This window comes from Hyperolius riggenbachi, chromosome 1 (assembly GCF_040937935.1).
Source record: "Hyperolius riggenbachi isolate aHypRig1 chromosome 1, aHypRig1.pri, whole genome shotgun sequence".
NCBI classification, from domain to species: domain Eukaryota; kingdom Metazoa; phylum Chordata; class Amphibia; order Anura; family Hyperoliidae; genus Hyperolius; species Hyperolius riggenbachi.
In genome coordinates this window covers 139,155,481-139,178,293 of record NC_090646.1, presented here as the reverse complement: position 1 = coordinate 139,178,293, position 22,813 = coordinate 139,155,481, and the positions used below count along the sequence as shown (strand labels likewise).

The 22,813-nt window shown below is 45.0% G+C and overlaps 1 protein-coding gene across 2 annotated transcripts in view; it reads left to right on the top strand.

The window, feature by feature from the left end:
• The window catches only part of DNAAF1 (dynein axonemal assembly factor 1), an 80,808-nt gene that overhangs the window by 7,715 nt on the left and 50,280 nt on the right, over positions 1-22,813 (top strand). For both annotated transcript variants that reach the window (XM_068278614.1, XM_068278615.1), the window contains exons 3-4: positions 2,002-2,095; positions 19,687-19,778. In XM_068278614.1, the coding sequence (XP_068134715.1) occupies positions 2,002-2,095; positions 19,687-19,778 (186 nt within the window). The remainder of the gene's footprint in view (positions 1-2,001; positions 2,096-19,686; positions 19,779-22,813) is intronic.

Below are 22,813 nucleotides of genomic sequence, written 5' to 3'. Positions count from 1 at the left end.
ATAAGGTGCACTTTGATTTGATTCAGTGCAAAGACCTTATGAGCGAATTGTATGCAGTTGGGTCCAGTTTTCATGGACCCACAATGTAAGTTGTTTTGTTTTTAATTTATGCAATTTTGGAATAAAATTTTAGCCCTGTGACAAAAATCCTACTAAGCCTGGCATATTGTTTGTCCTATGGTGGTGGACACTGTGTACCCTTTTGAGCACTGGGTGTGTGCAGGCTATAACAGCAGGATTGGGGTGACACAACAGCGCTGAGGATTACATGTACAGTCTTTACAGTTCCACTTTGGATTGGAATCTACCTCTGGCAGCTAAAAGTTTTTACACTTGTGTGAAGCGCTTGATAAACCCTCTTTGCAACATAGGTTATGTAACATGCAAATAGTGCCACTAGGTTACACAGGCGTTCCTGCAATGCTAGCAAAGCAACGTAGAGGCAGCGATACAGGTAAGGCAACTGCCTCTGACACAGCCTGTGCCCCCGTATACTCCAGGACAGTTCCATAATCTCCCCCACCACAGTAAACCTCAGTTCCAGCTTTCAGTTTTAGCCTGGACACTATTTGTATGTTCTCCCTATATTAGGATAGGTTTCCACGGGGCACTCTAGTTTCATCCCTCATCCCCAAAACACATTGATAGAAAATGGGCTTCCCTCTAAATTGGCCCTAGACTGCAGGGCATGAGCTTGTATGTTGCTTTAAGAGCCAGTTTGTGCCATGAATTATTCAGTGTACTTGTGGTTGAACTCAATGGACGTAGCGGTATGTCTTTTTTTTTTTTTTCAACCCAAGTAACTATGTACTCTGTAAAGTGCTGCAGTAGATGTCAGTCTGCATAATTCCATAATAATGATAATTAAAGACCCTCTTCATCCACCTGCTCTGCCCTATCTTGAGACACCTAAATAAATTGCACCGATGGTTTGGGTGCCACCATAGGCTACAATGGGAAATAGAGCTCTAGTGGTAATCAGTAACTAATTTGGGCGCCCCCAATAGCCGGAGCACAAATGAGCAAAAAATGGGGTAACTTGGCTGCTCCAAGTTGCAACTCTGTAGCGGAATAGTTTTTTACACCAACTTAAACAAGTTTTTGTTTTTTTACACCAGGCAGGCGTTTCAGCAGGAGCAGGATGAGCCCCCTTTCAGCTTCACCCTGCACCCAAGTTTGCCCGCAGGGTCAGGACAAAGTCTAAAAAGAATGTGACAGCACTCAAGTACTTGAGTAGCAACTAGTCCTACCAGCCCTGAAATGTTGTTCCAGATTTTGTTCATAATTAACTTAAAGAGACTCCGTAACAAAAATTTCATCCGGTTTTCTTCCATCCTACAAGTTCCAAAATCTATTCTAATGTGCTCTGGCTTACTGCAGCACGTTCTACTATCACCATCTCTGTAATAAATCAACTTATCTCTCTCTTGTCAGACTTGTCAGCCTGTGTCTGGAAGGCTGCCAAGTTCTTCAGTGTTGTGGTTCTGCTATGAACTCCCCCTTCCAGGCCCCTCTATGCACACTGCCTGTGTATTATTTAGGATTAGAGCAGCTTCTCTCTTCTCTCTTATCTTTTACAAGCTGGATAAATCCTCATCTGAGCTGGCTGGGCTTTCACATACTGAGGAATTACATACAGGCAGAGCTGTCTGCACTCTGCAGGAAGAAACAGCCTGACACTTCAGTGGAAGATAGCTGCAGGGGGAAAGAAACACACAAGTGATCTCTTGAGATTAAAAAGGAAGGGTGTATACAGCCTGCTTGTGTATGGATGTATTTTCTATGTGTACATCAACCTACTTCCTGTTTTGGTGGCCATTTTGTTTGTTTACAAACAAACTTTTTAAAACTGTTTTTAACCACTTTTAATGCGGCGAGGAGCGGCGAAATTGTGTCAGAGGGTAATAGGAGATGTCCCCTAACGCACTGGTATGTTTACTTTTGTGCGATTTTAACAATACAGATTCTCTTTAAGGTTATCACTCTAATTTTTCTTTCAAGCTACTGACCCTGTTTGTACACAGAATGGTGATCTGCCTCCAGGAAAAACATCAGCAAGTACCAGGAAGGAGAAAGATAAGGACAATGGTCCCAGGTAACAATGCGCTTCTCATATTCCTAGGCTTTTAATTTATGAAAACTGATGTTACTGGCTTGTCTCTAATTGCAAAGAGATATAGAAATTCATCACTGATGCCATGCAAAAATTCTTACAACCACTGAAAAGGTAAGGTTAAAGTGAACCTGTGTACAACAGTTTTATTAAGCGCAATTGTGTCTGCCCCATCCTGCCTCCCCAAGCTGTTCCCACTGGCTAGCAGTCACCAACTCTAGTCATGTGATATTGGTGACTGGAATAGTGGCCTTTAGTTTGTTGATAGGTGGCCAATGGAAGGGACGAAGAGAAGGGCTTAATTCAGGCCTGAATCTCACTCCAGTTGCACACAGGTTCACTTAACTAACTACAACCAGGATATGTACTGTTTTTTTTATGTATTTATTTATTTTTGTAGAAAGATCTGTAGAAACCAAATACTATATTTTTCATAAATTGACTGTTTTCTGCAAATGAGTAATTACTTGGGTCATGGGTAACTGCTACTGTATGGTTAATGTTGGTACAAGAATGTATGGGAGATGCTAAAAATTGTTCATGCAGACCTTTTTACACTGTTAAATGATGTATATGTCACATGCTACTTATACCTTTACAAGTGGTCATACACTTCATCAGGCCAAAAAATGTTTTACAAGTGGGTTAAAGCTCCATTCCTGATACATTTTGTGAACTATGAAACTTTTAAAACTTAACATGGTAAAACTGAACTGGTCATTTTTCCACCTTGAGATTTCCTCTGCTTGCTTAACTGTTACTGTTTAATCCCCGAAACCCAAACCCGCTGCCTATGTGTAATTAAGCGGGCCTGAATTCTAATAACCATTAAAGAAAAACATTTCTTTGTTACAGCTTACGTAACTCCTGCAATAAATCTGCAGTTTGTCTACTTCCTGCTTTCCAGAGAGCAGACATATTGACATTCTGTATTTACAAATGAACTCTCTACAGTGGCAGCCAGCTGACACAGCTAAGGGATCATATTACAACTTGTGCTTAGACACAGATGAGGGGAATTAGGCTAAACTCTCTAAGCACTGTACATACATGGTGCATTTCTATATGTTTTCCTTCTGTTCAGTGCCACTCCACTCTCTCACTTAAAGAGAAACCAAGAATTGAACTTTATCCCAATCAGTAGCTGATACCCCCTTTTACATGAGAAATCTATTCCTTTTCACAAACAGACCATCAGGGGGCGCTGTATGACTGATATTGTAGTGAAACCCCTCCCACAAGAAACTCTGAGGACCGTGTTACTCCTGGCAGTTTCCTGTCTGGGACCTTTGCTACATTGTGGAAAATGGCTGTTTACAGCTGTTTCCAACTGCCAAAAAAGCATGCAGTAGCTACATCACCTGCCAGCAGTAAAAATGTCACCATGTAATAAATGTCAGAATGTAAATCAGGGATTTAAAAGATTTTACAATGGGCAAACACTGACTAAATGATTTATACATAATTATTGTAAAAATAAAGCACTTTTTTATGACAAGTGCCCGCCGCTAGTGTCCGCACACCTGCCCGCCCGGCTCCCTGGCCCCATCCCTCCTATCCCAACAGCTGTCCATGCGGCACATGCACAGTAGCGCAAACGCACGGACACAGGGACAGGAGTATATGCAGGGACAGTTAAGGTGCCCATACACTCGTCAGATTGGCAGCAGACAGATAAGAAATGCATCTGATGATCTATCTGATGCGTTTTTAGAACATTTTTTACCAGGATAGAATTCCAATAGATTTCAGTTTGAAATCTGTTGAAATTCGATCTGATGGCATTTTTTTGCCATCAGATTTCCATTAAGGCCAATGCAAACTGATAAGCAATCTCATCAGATCGACCTAAATTTTCCACCCTGCTAGTTCGATGGAAATCCATCGAAATCGATCGAAATCGGCCGTCGATCGGTCGATTGGCCAACCGATTTGCGATCGATCGATCGATCGATCGCGATCGATCGGTCGGCCAGAAAATCGGCTGAGTGTATGGGCTGCTTAAGGTTTTATTATATAGGATAGAAATGGTTAGATGTGGAAGAAAAAGATTGGACCATTAGTGGCCACCTTAAAGGTGGCCATACACTTATAGATTTAAAGCAGATTCGACCATCAGATAGATTTCTGGCAGATGCCTGTCAAGTCGAATCTGACAGGAATCTATCTGATGTGTGCCACACACTAGGAACAGATTTCCAATACATTTCAGAATGAAATATATTGGAAATCTATTGGAAATCGATCTAAATTCATTATTGGACCATTAGATCTAATGCAACTCTATGGGCTGGCAGCAGATCGACCTAGATCTTCCATCCTGTCGGATAGACCAAATCCATTGAAATCGATTGAAATCAGCCGCAAATCGATCGATTGATAGATTTGGTTTCTGATCGATCAGTTCTATAGAATTAATCGATCGATGACTGAAATCAAACAGTGTATGCTCTATATGTGTTGGCAAGTTTTCTCTTGCCTTATTATCTCCAGCATGATCTTTGTGAATTGAGGCCAATGTCTTGTAACTGTATTTATTATATACTCTATTGTACAGTGCCATGGAAGGTGATGGCCCTATATAAATCCAAAATAATAACTATGCCATGTTTTTCATCATGTCAAAATTGTGTCTATTTCCAAGTGAGCCAAAAAGCGTGTGTTCAGGTCAAAAATGTAAAACCTTACAGGGAACCTAAACTGAGAAGGATCTGGATTTTTCCTTTTAAAATAATACCAGTTGCCTGACTCTCCTGCTGATCCCGTGTTTCTAATACTTTTAGCCACAGCCCCTCAACAAGCATGCAGATCAGGTGCTCTGACTGAAGTCAGACTGGATTAGCTGCATGCTTGTTTCAGGTGTGTGATTCAGCCACTAATGCAGGGGTAGGGAACCTTGGCTCTCCAGCTGTGATAAAACTACAAATCCCAGCATGCATTTGCCTTTATTAATCATGACTGTGGTAGTCAGACTCCTGCAATGCATTGTGGGACTTGTAGTTCCTTAACAGCTGGAGAGCCAAGGTTCCCTACCCCTGCACTAATGCAATCAAAGAGATCAGCAGGACTGCCAGGTAACTGGTATTGTTCAAAAGGAAACATCCATATCCCTCTCAGTTAAGGCTCCCTTTAACATCAGTCAGTGAATATAGCATATACTTCACCAGTATATTACAATTGCTCTTTATTTTATTCTATTTACAGTTACAAAAAGTTCCCACAAATGTGAATCAACCACGAACCATGCTCCTCCATTAACCACTTGAGGACCCACCCTTTACCCCCCCTTAAGGACCAGCGCTGTGCTGAGTGATCTGTGCTGGGTGGGCTCTGCAGCCCCCAGCACAGATCATGTAGCAGGCAGAGAGATCAGATCACCCCCCTTTTTTCCCCACTAGGGGGATGATGTGCTGGGGGGGGTCCGATCTCTCATGCCTGCATGTGGCTGGCGGGGGGGGGGCAGCTCAAAGCCCCCCTCCGCGGCGAAATTCCCCCCTCCCTCTCCTACCTGCTCCCCCCCCCGGAGATCAGGGCTGCACAGGACGCTATCCGTCCTGTGCAGCCAGTGACAGGACGTCCCCTGTCACATGGCGGCGATCCCCGGCCGCTGCAGCGCCGTACAAATGTAAACAAAGCGGATTATTTCCGCTTGTGTTTACATTTAGCCTGCGAGCCGCCATCGGCGGCCCGCAGGCTATTCACGGAGCCCCCCGCCATGATTTGACAGGAAGCAGCCGCTCGCCCGAGCGGCTGCTTCCTGATTAATCAGCCTGCAGCTGGTGACGCAGTACTGCGTCGCTGGTCCTGCAGCTGCCACTTTGCCGACGCGCGGTATGAGTGCGCGGTCGGCAAGTGGTTAAATCAAATCCTAAAGACTGTAGCTCACAACCCCTACTAATGTAGCTCTGCCACTCAACCCTCCCCTTCTATAGAAGCAATGGGGGCGGAGGGATGTCATGCATGGTTGTTTTGACATCTTTTCAAATGTACTACTACAGTTCACAAATGAACAGAGTGCTAACATGGGACAGAATATCAGAATATATGTTATGAATACATTTTTTTTAAAATAACTTACCTCTAAAAAGGAACATGATGACCTAGACTGCATGGCCACATGGATAGGAATTAGTGATTGACAGAACTGTTGGCACGAAGAGAGACTTCTGAAGGGAAGCGATAATTACTTTAAATAAATGTGAAAGGTGTACTATTTCTAAGGGATTAGATTTTTCAGAAAAAAATGTATATTAGCATTAGTTTAATAGTGTAATATGATGAAAGTAGACACATAGTTTCACCAGTTTTGTTAATTTATGTCTGTAGCTATAATATTTTTTAATAAATGTATTAATTAGTCTAAGTATGGCTTAGACACATGTAGATAAATATGTTTCTATATATTCGCTGACAGGCCTGTATGAATCATTAGCATCTTTTTCTGCTGTTTGGCGCATATCTAAAAGGAAACTATAACAAGTGAATTGGTGTTCAATATGTTATTTTAAATTAAAATAATTAAGCAATATGGTATGGAATTGAAATGAATGCATGAAAAAATAATGTAAGGTTTGTCTAAAGGTGTCCATACACGGTACAATAAAAACGTTTGATCGAATCGAATGAAAGTTGAAAATAATCTTTTTTTTTTTTAATCAAGAAAAATTAACGATTATCCTGTTTTTCAATAAAAATCCAACATGTTGGAAAAATCTTTATATTCAAACTAACAGAATAATTGAACACAATTATCTAATTGAAAAAAAAAATGAAAAATGGTACCATGTATGGCCACCATGCATTTAGATATGGTTGTCAGATCAGGTAGATAATTGATATCTGACTGATATTGATCATTTACCTGTACACTTTACACTCAGTATCGATTAGTACAATATTTATATTATAAATTTAATAAAACATTGTTATTGCACAGTACCTTTGAAGACAGAGGCCCATATGGAATTAGGAGTTTTCTCCTAAATGATATTTTCAAACTTGTCAACAAAATGCCTATTACCAACAAGCAAGAAAATACTCAAAATAGTTTTGATAGTACTTTTCCACCTACTTTTTGGTACTTTTTCAATTGCAAAGTGCTGAAACGTTACTCTAAATAGAAGATGAAAAATGATTTCCTAGGAGAAAACTCAGGAGAAAAAGTGAATTGCATATGGGATTACATGTATGTTGTAACAATAAGGTGAAATCCCAAAAGGCTTACCAGCTCCTGACAACCCAAGTTATAAAGTTGTAAACCCAATAGTCTACATGGCACAATCTCTCTGGTTTCAGGTCAGCCTATGGATTTCCTTTCCAATTGTCTCCATGGAATGCAGAAGCTCCAGTCATCACATGCAGGAAATTTTGTACATATCGATATCTCAATGAGACGTCTGGATGTCAGGCATAAAATACAGAAAATATCAGAAAGAATGTGTAATCTGTTTATTTGCCCAATAAAATAGCTAAAATCCACCACAGAGTGAGTAAACTTACATCGGGTGGTCCTGGTTCATAGGGTACCCCACAGCCAAAAAGCGTTTTCTATAAAAGCCCATTTGATAGGCATTCAGACATAAACAGCTCCAACCTTGTGCGCAGCCTTGGCGTACTAATCGATGGGGAATTGAGTTTCAGAAACCAAATTTCATCTGTAGTTAAATCTTCCTTCTTTCATCTGAAGAACATTGCAAAGATTAAACATCTGATTCCCCCAGAGGATCTTCAAACCCTAGTCCACGCCTTCATCACATCACGGCTGGACTACTGCAATGCCCTTTATGCTGGCCTCCCCAAAAAGGACCTGCGTCGCCTGCAATTAGTGCAGAATGCTGCTGCCAGATTGCTAACAAACCAGCCTCGCCACTGTCACATTACACCGATCCTTCGCTCACTGCACTGGCTACCAGTAGAATGGAGAATACTCTTCAAGATTGGACTGCTGACATTCAAATCCCTGCACAATCTGGGCCCTGGATACATGAAGGACTTGCTGAAGCTGCACCACACCTCTCACAACCTCAGATCAGCAAGTTCTATAAACTTGGTCACTCCCAGAGTGCACCTCAAAAAATCTGGAGACAGAGCCTTCTGTCATGCTGCCACTACTCTTTGGAACTCCCTACCACATCCAGTAAAGACAGCACCATCCCTGGAGCTATTCAAATCCAGACTGAAAAGCCACCTGTTTAGCCTGGCATTTCCAGACTTATAAAATTCTTCCTCTGTACCACGATGGTCGGAGCCATGCTTATGCGCTTTGAGTCCCACGGGAGAAAAGCGCTTTACAAATGTTATTTGTTGTTGTTGTTATTTGTTGTTGTTGATAGGGCAAGATTAACCTTTTCGGGACCGGCCACCTACCCCCCCTTAAGGACCAGGCATTTTTGGCGGGAAGGGGGTGCGCGCGTTTGGAGGGGTCAGGCGGCCGGATCCCGTGTGTGGCTGCCGGGCATTGTGTCCCCCCTTGGTGGCCTGGGCCCCCCCTTCTGCCAGCAGCCTTCACTTACCTTCCAGGCTCCAGCGATGAGCCGCACGGGACCCTCTTCTCCGGCCGGCATCTCCGCTTCATCTGACGAGCAGTTCCGGGTCGCGGCTTGATGACGTCATCAAGCCGGGACCCGGCGCTGACGTCAGATGAAGCGGAGATGCCGGCCAGAGCGGAGGGGGGCGCCGATCGTCGCTGGAACGGCAGGGAGGTGAGTGGATCCTCTTCTTTCCCCCCCTGCCGCCGCAGCTGTCAAACAGATCACTACGATCCGACGGCGATCGTAGTGATCGTGTGATCAGCAGCCATACGCGATGGCTGCTGATCACTCGGGGGAGATGTCGGCTGTCATATGACAGCTTGATCTCCCCCTCCGGGTGCGCACGATCGCGTCGGGAGCGGAAATTTCGGGCCGGCGTAGATCCTACGCCGCATCAGGCTAGAACAGCCACAAGTGCGGCGTAGGATCTCATTCACATGGTCCCGAAAAGGTTAAACTAATGATGCCATCTGACTCCAACCCTAGCGATTTTGCACACTGACGTCTTCAGGGGCAAGAGCTGAAAAGCAAAAGGCACCCATAATACAGCAGTGCCAAAAAAGGAACCCAAAAGAGGGGCTATTAGCCATCTGCAGAACAGACACACATAAAACAACCACTATCATAGCAGCCCTATAAAGATATGTAATCAAAAACTAGTAGCTGTGTTCGGAAGTGTCCTATTATAATCAGGAAATTGTCTGGGTGTATACGAGGCAAACAGTGGCTAAAAAATATGTGTTTACCTAGCAAACTTCAGTGTGATAAATAGCAGGTCAACAAAAATGAACTGGATATGATGGTGCCTACTGCCTATTGAAATAATACAGTGCATTAGAATATGTCCACAATAGTAACTTAACCTCTTCCCACTATTACTGACTACATTGTTCATGCTTAGGCAGTGGTCTTCGAGGCCATACTGCAGCTTTGCACTTGGGGTATGATTACAGGCTAGTTCCTATGGTCTCAATAAGCAATTAAAAAAGATTTTCAGAAAAGAAATCTTAATTAGGAGTGTGTGTTTTTTTTTTGTTTTGTTTTTTGTTTGTTTGTTTTTTTTACAAGCCGCTATAGTAAATAATGTTGATAGTACACAGGTTTAAGGTCTTCCTTTGGCTAATAACCCTCCTTTTCTAGGTTTCCTTTTATTTCCTTAATTTTTTAACTTACCCTGGAATCCATTTTTCACTTCTGTCCAGACACGACACCACTAGTATAAATTGTTAATTCCAACAGCAATCATCTATCTTTCTCTAAAGTGAATAATTTGCTCAGTCTATAAAATAACTCTTTGAACAGCTGAAATAAGAAAGACGTCTACATCACATTTTGACAGCTTTATCCATGTAAATGTCTGGTGTCAAGTAAAACTTGATTTGATGTTCTTGAACTTGCTGGACTTAGTTGTCCTACAGAAAGACGGATCTTCTTACTTCCCCCTGTTGCTCTCAGACTTTTACCAGTTCTGTAACGAAAAAGTGGAATTACTTTCCTTGAAGTTCTTGACTACATCTGGCTACTCAGCCTACGTGTTGATGAGCCTTGTTACCTACATTTTTAGCATGTGTAGAAGCGTATCAGTCAGCTGTGTGGAAACTGATACAGTTGCTTTGGTAGCGGTTACATCGTTACATAGTTATTTTGGTTGAAAAAAGACATACGTCCATCGAGTTCAACCAGAGAACAAAGTACACCAGCCTGCACCCTCACATTAGTGTTGGGCGAACATCTAGATGTTCGGGTTCGGGCCGAACAGGCCGAACATGGCCGCGATGTTCGGGTGTTCGACCCGAACTCCGAACATAATGGAAGTCAATGGGGACCCGAACTTTTGTGGTTTGTAAAGCCTCCTTACATGCTACATACCCCAAATTTACAGGGTATGTGCACCTTGGGAGTGGGTACAAGAGGAAAAAAAATTTAGCAAAAAGAGCTTATAGTTTTTGAGAAAATCGATTTTAAAGTTTCAAAGGGAAAACTGTCTTTTAAATGCGGGAAATGTCTGTTTTCTTTGCACAGGTAACATGCTTTTTGTCGGCATGCAGTCATAAATGTAATACATATAAGAGGTTCCAGGAAAAGGGACCGGTAATGCTAACCCAGCAGCAGCACACGTGATGGAACAGGAGGAGGGTGGCGCAGGAGGAGAAGGCCACGCTTTGAGACACAACAACCCAGGCCTTGCATGAGGACAAGAAGCGTGCGGATAGCATGCTTTGTACCGCCATGTAGTCATAAATGTAATAAAGATAAGAGGTTCCATAAACAGGGACCGGCAACGGTAACCCAGCAGCAGCAGCAGCAGCAGCAGCACACGTGATGGAACAGGAGGAGGCGCAGGAGGAGAAGGCCACGCTTTGTGAGACACAACAACCCAGGCCTTGCATGAGGACAAAAAGCGTGCGGATATAGCAGCAATGCTTTTTGCCGCCATGCAGTCATAAATGTAATACAGATGAGAGGTTCAATAAACAGGGACCGGAAACGCTAAACCATCCCAGATGTTCATCGGTCATGTTACTTGGTTGGGGTCCAGGAGTGTTGCGTAGTCGTTTCCAATCCAGGATTGATTCATTTTAATTTGAGTCAGACGGTCTGCATTTTCTGTGGAGAGGCGGATACGCCGATCTGTGATGATGCCTCCGGCAGCACTGAAACAGCGTTCCGACATAACGCTGGCTGCCGGGCAAGCCAGCACCTCTATTGCGTACATTGCCAGTTCGTGCCAGGTGTCTAGCTTCATGCCCGGTTTCAGGTCCAGCGGTGCCAGCCACAAATCCGTCTGTTCCTTTATTCCCCTCCAAATTTCCTCCCCTGTGTGCTGCTTATCCCCAAGGCAGATCAGCTTCAGCAACGCTTGCTGACGCATGCCAACAGCTGTGCTGCACTGCTTCCACGATCCTACTGCTGCTGGTGCTGGGTTAGCATTTCCGGATGAGGTACAGCTTTGAGATGCGTTGGAGGAGAAGGAGTCAGAGAGGTAGGTGCTGCTGTTGTTATCCAGCTGTTTGCGGCGTGGGCAACACCCGCGCCGTAGCAGGTGAGGAATCGCTGCCAGGCTCCACAAGGTTCACCCAGTGCGCGGTAAGGGAGATGTATCGACCCTGGCCGAACGCACTCGTCCAGGTGTCAGTGGTGAGGTGAACCTTGCAGGCAACGGCATTCTTCAAGCTTCGGGTTATTTAGCTGACCACGTGCTCATGCAACTCAGGCACTGCAGAGCGCGCAAAGTGGTAGCGGCTGGGAACCACGTAACGTGGGATGGCCACTGACATCATGCCCTTGAAGCTGTTTGTCTCCACCACTCGATATGGCAGCATTTCGCAGGCCAGAAGCTTGGCTATGCTGGCTGGCTGTTACTGCCACGGCCCGGGGGTCATTTGCTGGCAATTTCCTCTTGTGCTCAAACATCTCAGAGACAGACAACTCAACCGTAGCGCTGCACACCGAAGGGCTGTTGGTTGTTGTGTTTGATGAACACTGGGAGACCTCAAGAGCACTAGTCCGGAAAGTGACAGTGTCAGCATCGTCTGATGTTTGTGAATGTTGTGAACCACGCAATGGCTGGGCTACTGCTGCTGCTGAGGCGGGTCTGGTGGTGAGTCTGGTGAACCCAAGGGAGGCAGTGTTGCTGGTGGTACCCTGTCCTGCCGCGTTTGCCCACAGAGTGGGATGTTTGGATAGAATGTGGCGGCTCATGCTGGTGGTGGAGAGGTTGTTAATACTTTTCCCCCTGCTCAGGCGGGTCTTGCACACCTTGCAAATCGCCATGGTAACATCCTCAGTGCAGTCTTCAAAGAAAGCCCAGACTTTAACTGGCTGAGGACTCGGACCTCGTGCGTGATGTGCTGGTGCTGCTTAACCCACTGCTGGACGCTTGAGAGGTCATCCAAGTAATTATCTGGTCCTGTTCTTTTGGATCTGTGAGGGTTGTTGTCCTGGACAACATGGGCAGTATTGAGTGGGTTTTCTTGGGTGCTCCCCTGTGGCCTGTACGTGAACCGTCAGGGGAAACACCTCTTCCCTTGCCCCTCCCTCTTTCACCGGATTTCTTCCTCATTTCACTTATCCTTAAAGTACACGCTGACTGGCAGCAGTACAGTGGCAGTACAGAAATGCTATACAGTGGTGGGTGAGCGGTGTACCACTATTGTCAGCAGTGACACAGAGCACAATGCTATACAGTGGCGGGTGAGCGGTGTACTACTGTTCCCAGCAGACACAGAGTGGAAGTAAACACAATGCTATATAGTGTGGCTGAGCCGTGTACACAGAGTGGCATTAAACACAATGCTATATAGTCTGCTATATAGTCACCCCGAACAGGGTGATGTTCTGCAGAACCCAAACAGTGGCAAACACTGTTCGCCCAACACTACTGGGAGGGAACGCAGATTTTAGTACCTAAACACACGATACAACATGTTTTCCGGGGTCGGACTCTGAGGCACATACAGATGGTCCCGATCATCATCCTCATCATACAACTCTTCTCCTGAGTCTGACCCACCCACCACCTCTGCCACCCCAACATCCCCAGACACAGACCCCTCATCGTCCTCAACATTAACTTGGGATGCTGGCCTGAGCCAGACCTCCTCCTCCACATCAGGCCCCATCATCTCCTCAATGGCAGCCCTCATTAATCGCTCTGGCGATGGACTGATGGACACAACGTTCTCCTCCGGGGAGGGCTGCTGCTGACCACTGGCTGCTGGGGTGGATGTTATAGCTTGCGTGGGGCGTTGGCTGTTGCTGTTGTTGGGAGTGCTGCTCACAGCGGAGGTCTCTGGGGAACTCATGTTGAGCTCATATAGTGGTTGACGGTGAGTGGAGTATTACTGATCCCAGCAATATACACACTGACTGGCAGAGTACGCAATGCTATATAGTGTGGCTGAGCGGTGTACACAGAGTGGCAGTAAACACAATGCTATATAGTCTGGCTGAGCGAGCGGTGTACTACTGTTCCCAGCAGACACAGAACAGTAAACAGAATGCTATATAGTGTGGCTGAGCGAGCGGTGTACCACTATTCCCAGCAGACACAGAACAGTAAACAGAATGCTATATAGTGTGGCTGAGCGAGCGGTGTACCACTATTCCCAGCAGACACAGAACAGTAAACAGAATGCTATATAGTGTGGCTGAGCGAGCGGTGTACCACTATTCCAAACAGACACAGAACAGTGAACAGAATGCTATATAGTGTGGCTGAGCGAGCGGTGTACCACTATTCCCAGCAGACACAGAGTGGCAGTAAACAGAATGCTATATAGTGTGGCTGAGCGAGGTACACAGAGTGGCAGTAAACAGAATGCTATATAGTGTGGCTGAGCAAGCGGTGTACTACTATTCCCAGCAGACACAGAGTGGCAGTAAACAGAATGCTATATAGTGTGGCTGAGCGAGGTACACAGAGTGGCAGTAAACAGAATGCTATATAGTGTGGCTGAGCAAGCGGTGTACTACTGTTCCCAGCAGTGACACAATGACAGGGGGGACCCTGGCTAGCGTGGCTGGAGCGCGAACTACCCTGCCTGCCTACCCAAAGCTAAACCCACAGACAAATGGCGGAGATATGACGTGGTTCGGGTATTTATTTACCCGAACCACGTGACCGTTCGGCCAATCAGAGCGCGTTCGGGTCCGAACCACGTGACCCGTTCGGCCAATCACAGCGCTAGCCGAACGTTCGGGGAACGTTCGGCCATGCGCTCTTAGTTCGGCCATGTGGCCGAACGGTTTGGCCGAGCACCGTCAGGTGTTCGGCCGAACTCGAACATCACCCGAACAGGGTGATGTTCTGCAGAACCCGAACAGTGGCGAACACTGTTCGCCCAACACTACCTCACATATCCCTGTTGATCCAGAGGAAGGCGAAAAAAACCCTTACAAGGCATGGTTCAATTAGCCCCAAAACGGAAAAAAATTCCTTCCCGACTCCAGATGGCTATCAGATAAAATCCGGTAAAATCCCTTGATCAACATCATTAGGCCTTACCTAGTAATTGTAGCCATGGATGTGTTTCAACGCAAGGAAAACATCTAAGCCCCCTTTAAATGCAGGTATAGAGTTTGCCATAACGACTTCCTGTGGCAATGCATTCCACATCTTAATCACTCTTACTGTAAAGAACCCTTTCCTAAATAAATGGCTAAAACGTTTTTCCTCCATGTGCAGATCATGTCCTCTAGTCCTTTGAGAAGGCCTAGGGACAAAAAGCTCATCCGCCAAGCTATTATATTGCCCTCTGATGTATTTATACATGTTAATTAGATCTCCTCTAAGGCATCTTTTCTGTAGACTAAATAAACCCAGTTTAGCTAACCTTTCTTGGTAAGTGAGACCTTCCATCCCACGTATCAGTTTTGTTGCTCGTCTGCACCTGCTCTAAAACTGCAATATCTTTTTTGTAATGTGGTGCCCAGAACTGAATTCCATATTCCAGATGTGGCCTTACTAGAGAGTTAAACAGGGGCAATGTTATGCTAGCATCTCGGGTTTTTATTTCCCTTTTAATGCATCCCAAAATTTTGGCCCACCAGGAAAGCTTTAGCCTGGGCCTCCCCCCGATCCCTTCTGTCCCCCCTCCCCCATTTTGGGCTCACATACGCATGTACTCTAGAAATGGTTGAGATATATATATATATATATATATATATATATATATATATATATATATATATATATATATATAATGTGTGTGTGTGTGTATACATAATTTGGTAGGGCATTAGATTATGTCAGGGGTTAGATTGTGAGCACTTCTGAGGACAGTCCCCAACAGGGAGATGTCCACATGTGGCACGCGCAGCAACAATAAATGGGTGTCACCACGCACTGGGACATGGGCGTGGTCATGATGGTCATAGGCAGACTTAAAAATACACAAAATAGCAAAAAAATACAGAAAATAAGTAGCGGTGTTATTCACAGAGATTGGGTCCGACCAGATAGATTTTAGATAAAATAATCCAGTAGTTACATGCCTCATGATAATTCTTCAAGTAGTCAAATGCCGCAAAATAATAAGTAGTCCAGTGCTGTCCAACTTCGCGGGCATGGAGGGCCATGTTTTTTCCAGACCACGTGGTGAAGGGCGACCCCCCCTCCCCCCCCAAAGAATAAAAAAATCTAGCAGCAGATTTCCCCACAAAATGCAATCAGATTGGCAGCAGATTTCCCCACCAAATGCAATCAGATTGGCAGCAGAATACCCCACCGAATGCAATCAGATTGGCAGCAGATTTCCACAAAAAAAAGAGGGCCTGGCAGGCAGGTCAATAGGTGTCCCCAGTTTAGGTAGGCAGGTCAATAGGTGTCCCCAGTTTAGGTAGGCAGGTATATAGGTGACCCCAGTATAGGTAGGCAGGTCTATACGTGTCCCCAGTTTAGGTAGGCAGGTATATAGGTGTCTGCAGTTTAGGTAGGCAGGTCTATAAGTGTTACCAGGTAGGTAGGCAGATCTATAGGTGCCCCAAGTTTAGGTAGCCAGGTCTACAGGTGCCCCCAGTTTAGGTAAGCAGGTCTATAAGTGTCCCCAGTTAGGTAGGCAAGTCTAAGTGCCCCCAGCCTGCAAGGGGGGGCAGTGTACACAGAGCGGCGGGGAAGACTTCCCCCGTCCCCCCCTCACCTGGACCTTCCCAATTTAGGTAGGCAGGTCTATAAGTGTCGCAAGTTAGGTAGGCAGGTCTAAGTGCCCCCAGCCTGGAAGGGGGGCAGTGGGAACAGAGTGGCGGGGAGGGGGGGGAGCCTCCCCCCCTCCCTCACCTGGAGCCCCCTTCTGCGCTCCCCCCTCCATATTTGCAGCCAGCAGTGGCAGCAAGCAGGAATCACTTACTGAGAGCTAGATAGCTCTGCGTGCCGCTGCTGGTCTGGTCTCCAACACTACACAGTCCAATCACGCTCTCACAGGAAGTACTGTGAGAGCGTGATTGGACAGTGTCAGTGCAGAAGACCAGACCAGCGGCACGCAGAGCTATCAGTATGACTCTCGGTAAGCTATTCCCTATTGCTGCCGCTGGCTGGCGGCCATTCTGGAGGGGGGAGCATGGAAGGGGGGGCTCCAGGTGAGGGAGGGGGGAGGCTTCCCCCTTCCCTCCCTGCTGCTCTGTGCCACTTTCCCCACTTCCTGCGCTGTGCCCCCCTCCTTCTCAGCACTGGGGCCCCCAGGGTCAAGAGGCCTACCGGGCAAAAACCCAAGCTCCCGCCGGGCCTGTTTGAGCCTGCACACTGGTCAAATTAATACTGAGTATGCAGTTGTCCTAGAAGGCCGCACTTTCCCACATTCTCTGCAACATTGCTGAGATGAAGAAGATCAGTCTCTGCTCTAGGAAGACACTTGGGGAAAAAACTTAATTCCCATAAAGGCCAACGCTGGAAGATCAACTGGTTACTAAAAATCTCATGGCTTTAAATGGACATGAACTCTGTAAACCAAAAATGTTCATCAAATATAGGTGCTGCCAGAAGAAAATAATTGTTCTGTTTCTTAAGAGCCTCTACTGATTCCCTGTGTTTTTTTGTTTACGAATGTCAGTTGCTTGGTTGTCATGCTGATCATTTGATTTCATTAGTTCCAGAGTAAAGCACCTAGAACAAGCATGCAGCCAGACGAGTCAGAACACCTGGTCTGCATACTTGTTCCACATCCAGAGATTCAAAGTATTATAGGTAGAAGATCAACACAGACAGAATATTTGTATTAATCAACAGGCAATAAAGCTGGTAACCTCCATACCTGTTCACTATGGGTAAATCACATCTCTGAACTCCCTTAGTAATCATAGCACTAATATGTTGACATGTTGGCCCATATGCAATTAACTTTTTCTCCTGAGTTTTCACTTAAAGATACTCTGTAACAAAATGTTCAGCCTTATTTCTTCTATCCTATAAGTTCCTATACCTTTTCTAATGTGGTCTGTCTTGCTGCAGCCTTTCCTAGTTGCACAGTGGCTGTATTATCTTTGTTATATAATCTAATCGTCTTTCCTTTGCCGGCTTTGTTGGCTCAGGCAGGAATGTGCTACTCTGCAGTGATCGGTAGAAGTTATACACACCCTCTCCACGCCCCTCCAGGCTCTGTATGAGTCACAGACTGAGCTTCTCTCAGCCTATCACATACTGTTAGCAGCCATGTTTTTTGTTTGTAAACACGCCTAAAACTGGCAATTACAAGCCAGGATTGCAGCAGGGAATGGCAGAAACAGCAAAGAGGGGCCCAGGAGAACATAATGAATAGAATTGTATGCTTTTTATTGTAAGGATTTTAGAGTTTAGATTCTCTTTAAGTGTTATTTTAGCAACTTGTTAATAAAATGCCCTTTAACCACTTAAGCCCACAGGGTTGTTCATGTTTTGCATCTGAGCAACTTTCACCTCCCATTCATTTGCCAATAACTTTATCCCTACTTATCACACTTAAATGATCTATATCTTGTTTTTTCCGCCACCATTTAGGCTTTCTTTGGAGGGTACATTTTGCTAACAATTATTTTATTCTAAATCCATTTTAACAGGAAGATTAAGAAAGAAATGGAAAAAATGCATTATTTCTCAGTTTTTGGTCATTATAGTTTTACATTAATACATGCTACCGTAATTAAAACCCATGTATTTTATTTGCCCATTTTTCCTGGTTATTACACCGTTTAAATTATGTCCCTATCCAAATTTATAGCGCCAATATTTTATTTGGAAATAATTTTTTTCAATTTGCATCCATCACTATTTACAAGCCTATAATTTAAAACATTATATTAACATACTCTCTTGACATGCATATTTAAAAAGTTCAGACCCTCAGGTAACTATTTATGGGTTTTTTTTTTTTTATTGTAATTTGTTTTATTTTTTTTTCTCAATTAAAAATTTTATTTGGGTAATTTTTGGTGTGGGAAGAAAACAGCTTATTTTTAAATGTAATACAATGTATTTATTTATTAAAAAATACATGTGGGTGTATTTTACTATTTGGCCACAAGTTGGCCACAGTCCAAAAAGTCCTGGAAGTGTACGCTTCCAGGAACTAGAAAGAGGACAGGGGGCTTTTTTTTATTTTTGCAGAAAGACCACGGTCTCTGATAAGAGACCGTCGTTTTTTCTGCGGGGGACTTAGATAGACGAATGGGAATTATATTTCCATTCATTGATCGGGGGGCTAATGACGGGCGGCGGGAGTGCGCTCGGAAGTGCGCGTGATTGTGCGCACCGCACACTGACAGCAGCACAGCCTATCTGGACGAACATATACGTCCAGATAGGCTTAAAGGGAACCTAAACTGAGAAGGATGTGGATTTTTCCTTTTAAAATAATACCAGTTGCCTGACTCTCCTGCTGATCCTGTGTCTCTAATACTTTTATCCACAGCCCCTCAACAAGCATGCAGATCAGGTGCTCTGACTGAAAGTCAGACTGGATTAGCTTCATGCTTGTTTCAGGTGTGAGATCCAGATACTACTGCAGCAAATTGGTCAGCAGGAGAGTCAGGCAACTGGTATTGTTTAAAAGGAGACATCCATATCCCTCTCAGTTTAGGTTCCCTTTAAGTGGTTAAGCCACCAGGGAGCAAGCAAATACTCAACTAATGTTGATAGTACTAAATCACATACTTTTTTAATACTTTTTTTCAATTGAAAAGTTATTGTAAAGAGAAGATGAGAAATGATCTCTTAGGAAAAAACTCCTAAGAAAAAAGGAATTGCCTATGGGCCATTGTATTTTCAAATATATATACAGTATATATGTATACTCTACAGTACGTAGATGTGTGTGTATATATGTATATGTATATATATATATATATATATATATATATATATATATATATATATATATATATATATATATATATATATATATATATATTAAACACCCCCCCCCCCCCCCCCAGCAGATAAAAAATATTTTCTTTTAATTGAAATATGTTTACAGCTGTACCAGATGAATAAAAAACAACATATGGTAATTAATTTTAACATATGAAATTTACTAATTTTGAACAATTGATTTTTATTTATTTTTTTCGTCTCAGGATGACTAAAAAGTACCTGCGAGCTCTATGCAGACAGCAGAAACTATATTCAACTCCTTACTTAAATGACACTCTTTATCTACATTACAAAGGTACGTGACATGAAACAGTCTGCTTTCCCCCCATGAAGCTCACCACCTTGCTGGTGCTCTCCAGTTATGCTGCTTATCACTGTATCTCCACTCTTATTCACCCTTTCTACTCCCCTTTCTTACGAAGTGCCCTCTGTCTGGCTCATTCTACTCTCCGCACAGTCACTGTGCCTCCATCTGAATCATAACCATCCCATTATCATTGTGACCTTAATCTTGCACATTCTCATCTTTCCCATCTTTCCCAGTCATATATACATCTTGCTTGTTCACCTCTGATTTTGTGCCTTCATTTTTCTTGTCACTGCCTCATATAGTTCTCCATCTTACATATCCTCTCTATATTATTCTCCCCTTCTTCCCTGCCTTGGACATTGTACCACCATTATAACTCATTTCCCCTCCTACTGCCTGTTTTCCTGCTATGCTTTTTTCACACTCCCTTCTCAGTCATGGAACCCACCCAGAGCTCAGTAACAGTGCTCCTGTGCTTCATTGTTGTATCAGAAATGCTTCACAGAGGTGTCGTTATTCAGGCAGGTTACATCTGGTGAGAATTCAGGCAGATCTCTTGTCTCATCCCTGATAATTATCATCACTGCTGTGAAAGGAAGAAGTGCTCGGCCTTCATTTTTTGTGTGTATGGTAGCAGTACATGGTGACAGACTGGCTCGGGCAGTCATGGACTCATTGAGAGGCAGATTTTTTACATATTCATGTTCTGTTTAGTCAGGATATGAATGTAATGTATATTCCCAGAAGGTTACAGCAGGCAAAAAATGGCAGCATCATCTCTCTCTGCTCCTTTCCACAAGCAATACTGAGGGCAGACAGAGATTTGACTTACAACATGTAACACCTGTCTCTAGACTAGGCATGGGCAAACTTGGCCCTTCGGCTGTTAAGGAACTACAAGTCCCACAATGCATTGCAGGAGTCTGACAGCCACAGTCATGACTCATAAAGGCAAATGCATTGTGGGACTTGTAGTTCCATAACAGCTGGAGGGCCGAGTTTGCCCATGCCTGCTCTAGACTAACAGACTAATTGCTGTCAAATTGTTACAAACCCCACAGAGCAAGCACATGTGATCACTGTTTGCAGCAGGATATAAGGAGACTGAACACAGAAATAAGTGAATGGTGTTTATTAAGCACAACCACACAGTGTATATACAAACAAATGAATAGTGCAACCAAAACCCTAACTAGTCTAACTAAGAAGTCATACACAAATATACAGTATATACTTATTTGAGGAAACCACACAGGAACAATATACAGGTTCTATACAATATATATATATATATAAATACACATCAGATCGCAGTACAAGATCGCAACACAGAAGCAAGGTCAGAGGCTAGCCATAAATCAAATACCAGATAATCAGGATAGAACCAGAAATACAAAGGACCAGGAATACAGGAGACCAGAGTTCAACAAGCACAGGGGAAGCTATGTGATGTTCTGGCACCTGCTGTAATGAGAGCTGGTCTTAAGTAAGGTGAGCATTGGGTGTGTCAGCAGATCGGCCTGCAAAGTCCCAAGCAGGTTGACCTCTGCTGGCAGGAGGTGGAAGTCCCAAGAAACTCCAGAGTCTGATGCCATCTGCAGGTAAGACTGAGGATTGCAAGTTTGATGACATGAAGTGCACAGCCCCCTGGTGGTGGATATAGAAAGTACATAAGTCCCTCACACACTGCCACCAGCAGGTAGATCAAGTCCTGAACAGGTTCCTAACAGTACCCCCCCCTTAAGGAGCGGCCTCAGGACGCTCCAACAACCACGGTAATCTCCAGAGCCAGAGTTGGTCTGAATCACACAGGAAGTACCACCACCAGGGTCCCCAGAGCCATCCTGATAATCCCCTGCCAATGCCGTCAACCAGGAATGCAGGATACCCAGAATAATGGCTGTACTCCGAAGCATAATCCACAGGCTCTGAAACCAACACATTTTACCTAGACCCAGATACCATCTGCCTGTAAGAAAGTTTTTAAACTCCCAGAGGGCACTGGCAACCCCAATGGAGTCCTTACCAATGCCCAAGGGCCTGGCAACCCATCCTGAAGGCAAGAGAAGCCAACCAAGGACTCTCCCTCTCCTCCAGGGGTCACCGGATTCAGGAGAGCAGCAGAGGTCAAAGGGCAGGAACTCACAGTGAGGAGAAGCCTGGAGACAAGCCACAAAAAACTGGGGTTTCCTATACAGAACTGTCAACAAGGCTGGCAAGGCTAGCAACAGGAATGGTCTTATCCCTGGTAAGGGAACAGAGAACCCTGGGGTTGAGGATCCTGGGATGACAGAGGCAACTGCAGGCACCTGGTTCAGAAGCACTTGTTGAGGCTGGGAGGGAGTGGTAGTCATAAGGTCCAAACAAAAGGCAATAGCAGACAGGCAAACATCAGGTAGGACAGTAAACTGAAGATCACCTACCAGGAAGGCAGGCAGGGCAGCGGAGTGGCAGGCAACAGACCATAGAACATCAGGTGGAATAATGAGCTGGGCATCCGACTGGACAACAACAGGCTGTTCAGCAGGAGTCTGTGGAGGCCGGGCAGAGGCAGCAGCAGGAGTCTGTAGAGGCCGGGCAGAGGCAGCAGCAGGAGTCTGTAGAGGCCGGGCAGAGGCAGCAGCAGGAGTCTGTAGAGGCCGGGCAGAGGCAGCAGCAGCAGGAGTCTGTAGAGGCCGGGCAGAGGCAGCAGCAGCAGGAGTCTGTAGAGGCCGGGCAGAGGCAGCAGCAGGAGTCTGTAGAGGCCGGGCAGAGGCAGCAGCAGCAGGAGTCTGTAGAGGCCGGGCAGAGGCAGCAGCAGGAGTCTGTAGAGGCCGGGCAGAGGCAGCAGCAGCAGGAGTCTGTAGAGGCCGGGCAGAGGCAGCAGCAGGAGTCTGTAGAGGCCGGGCAGAGGCAGCAGCAGGAGTCTGTAGAGGCCGGGCAGAGGCAGCAGCAGGAGTCTGTAGAGGCCGGGCAGAGGCAGCAGCAGGAGTCTGTAGAGGCCGGGCAGAGGCAGCAGCAGGAGTCTGTAGAGGCCGGGC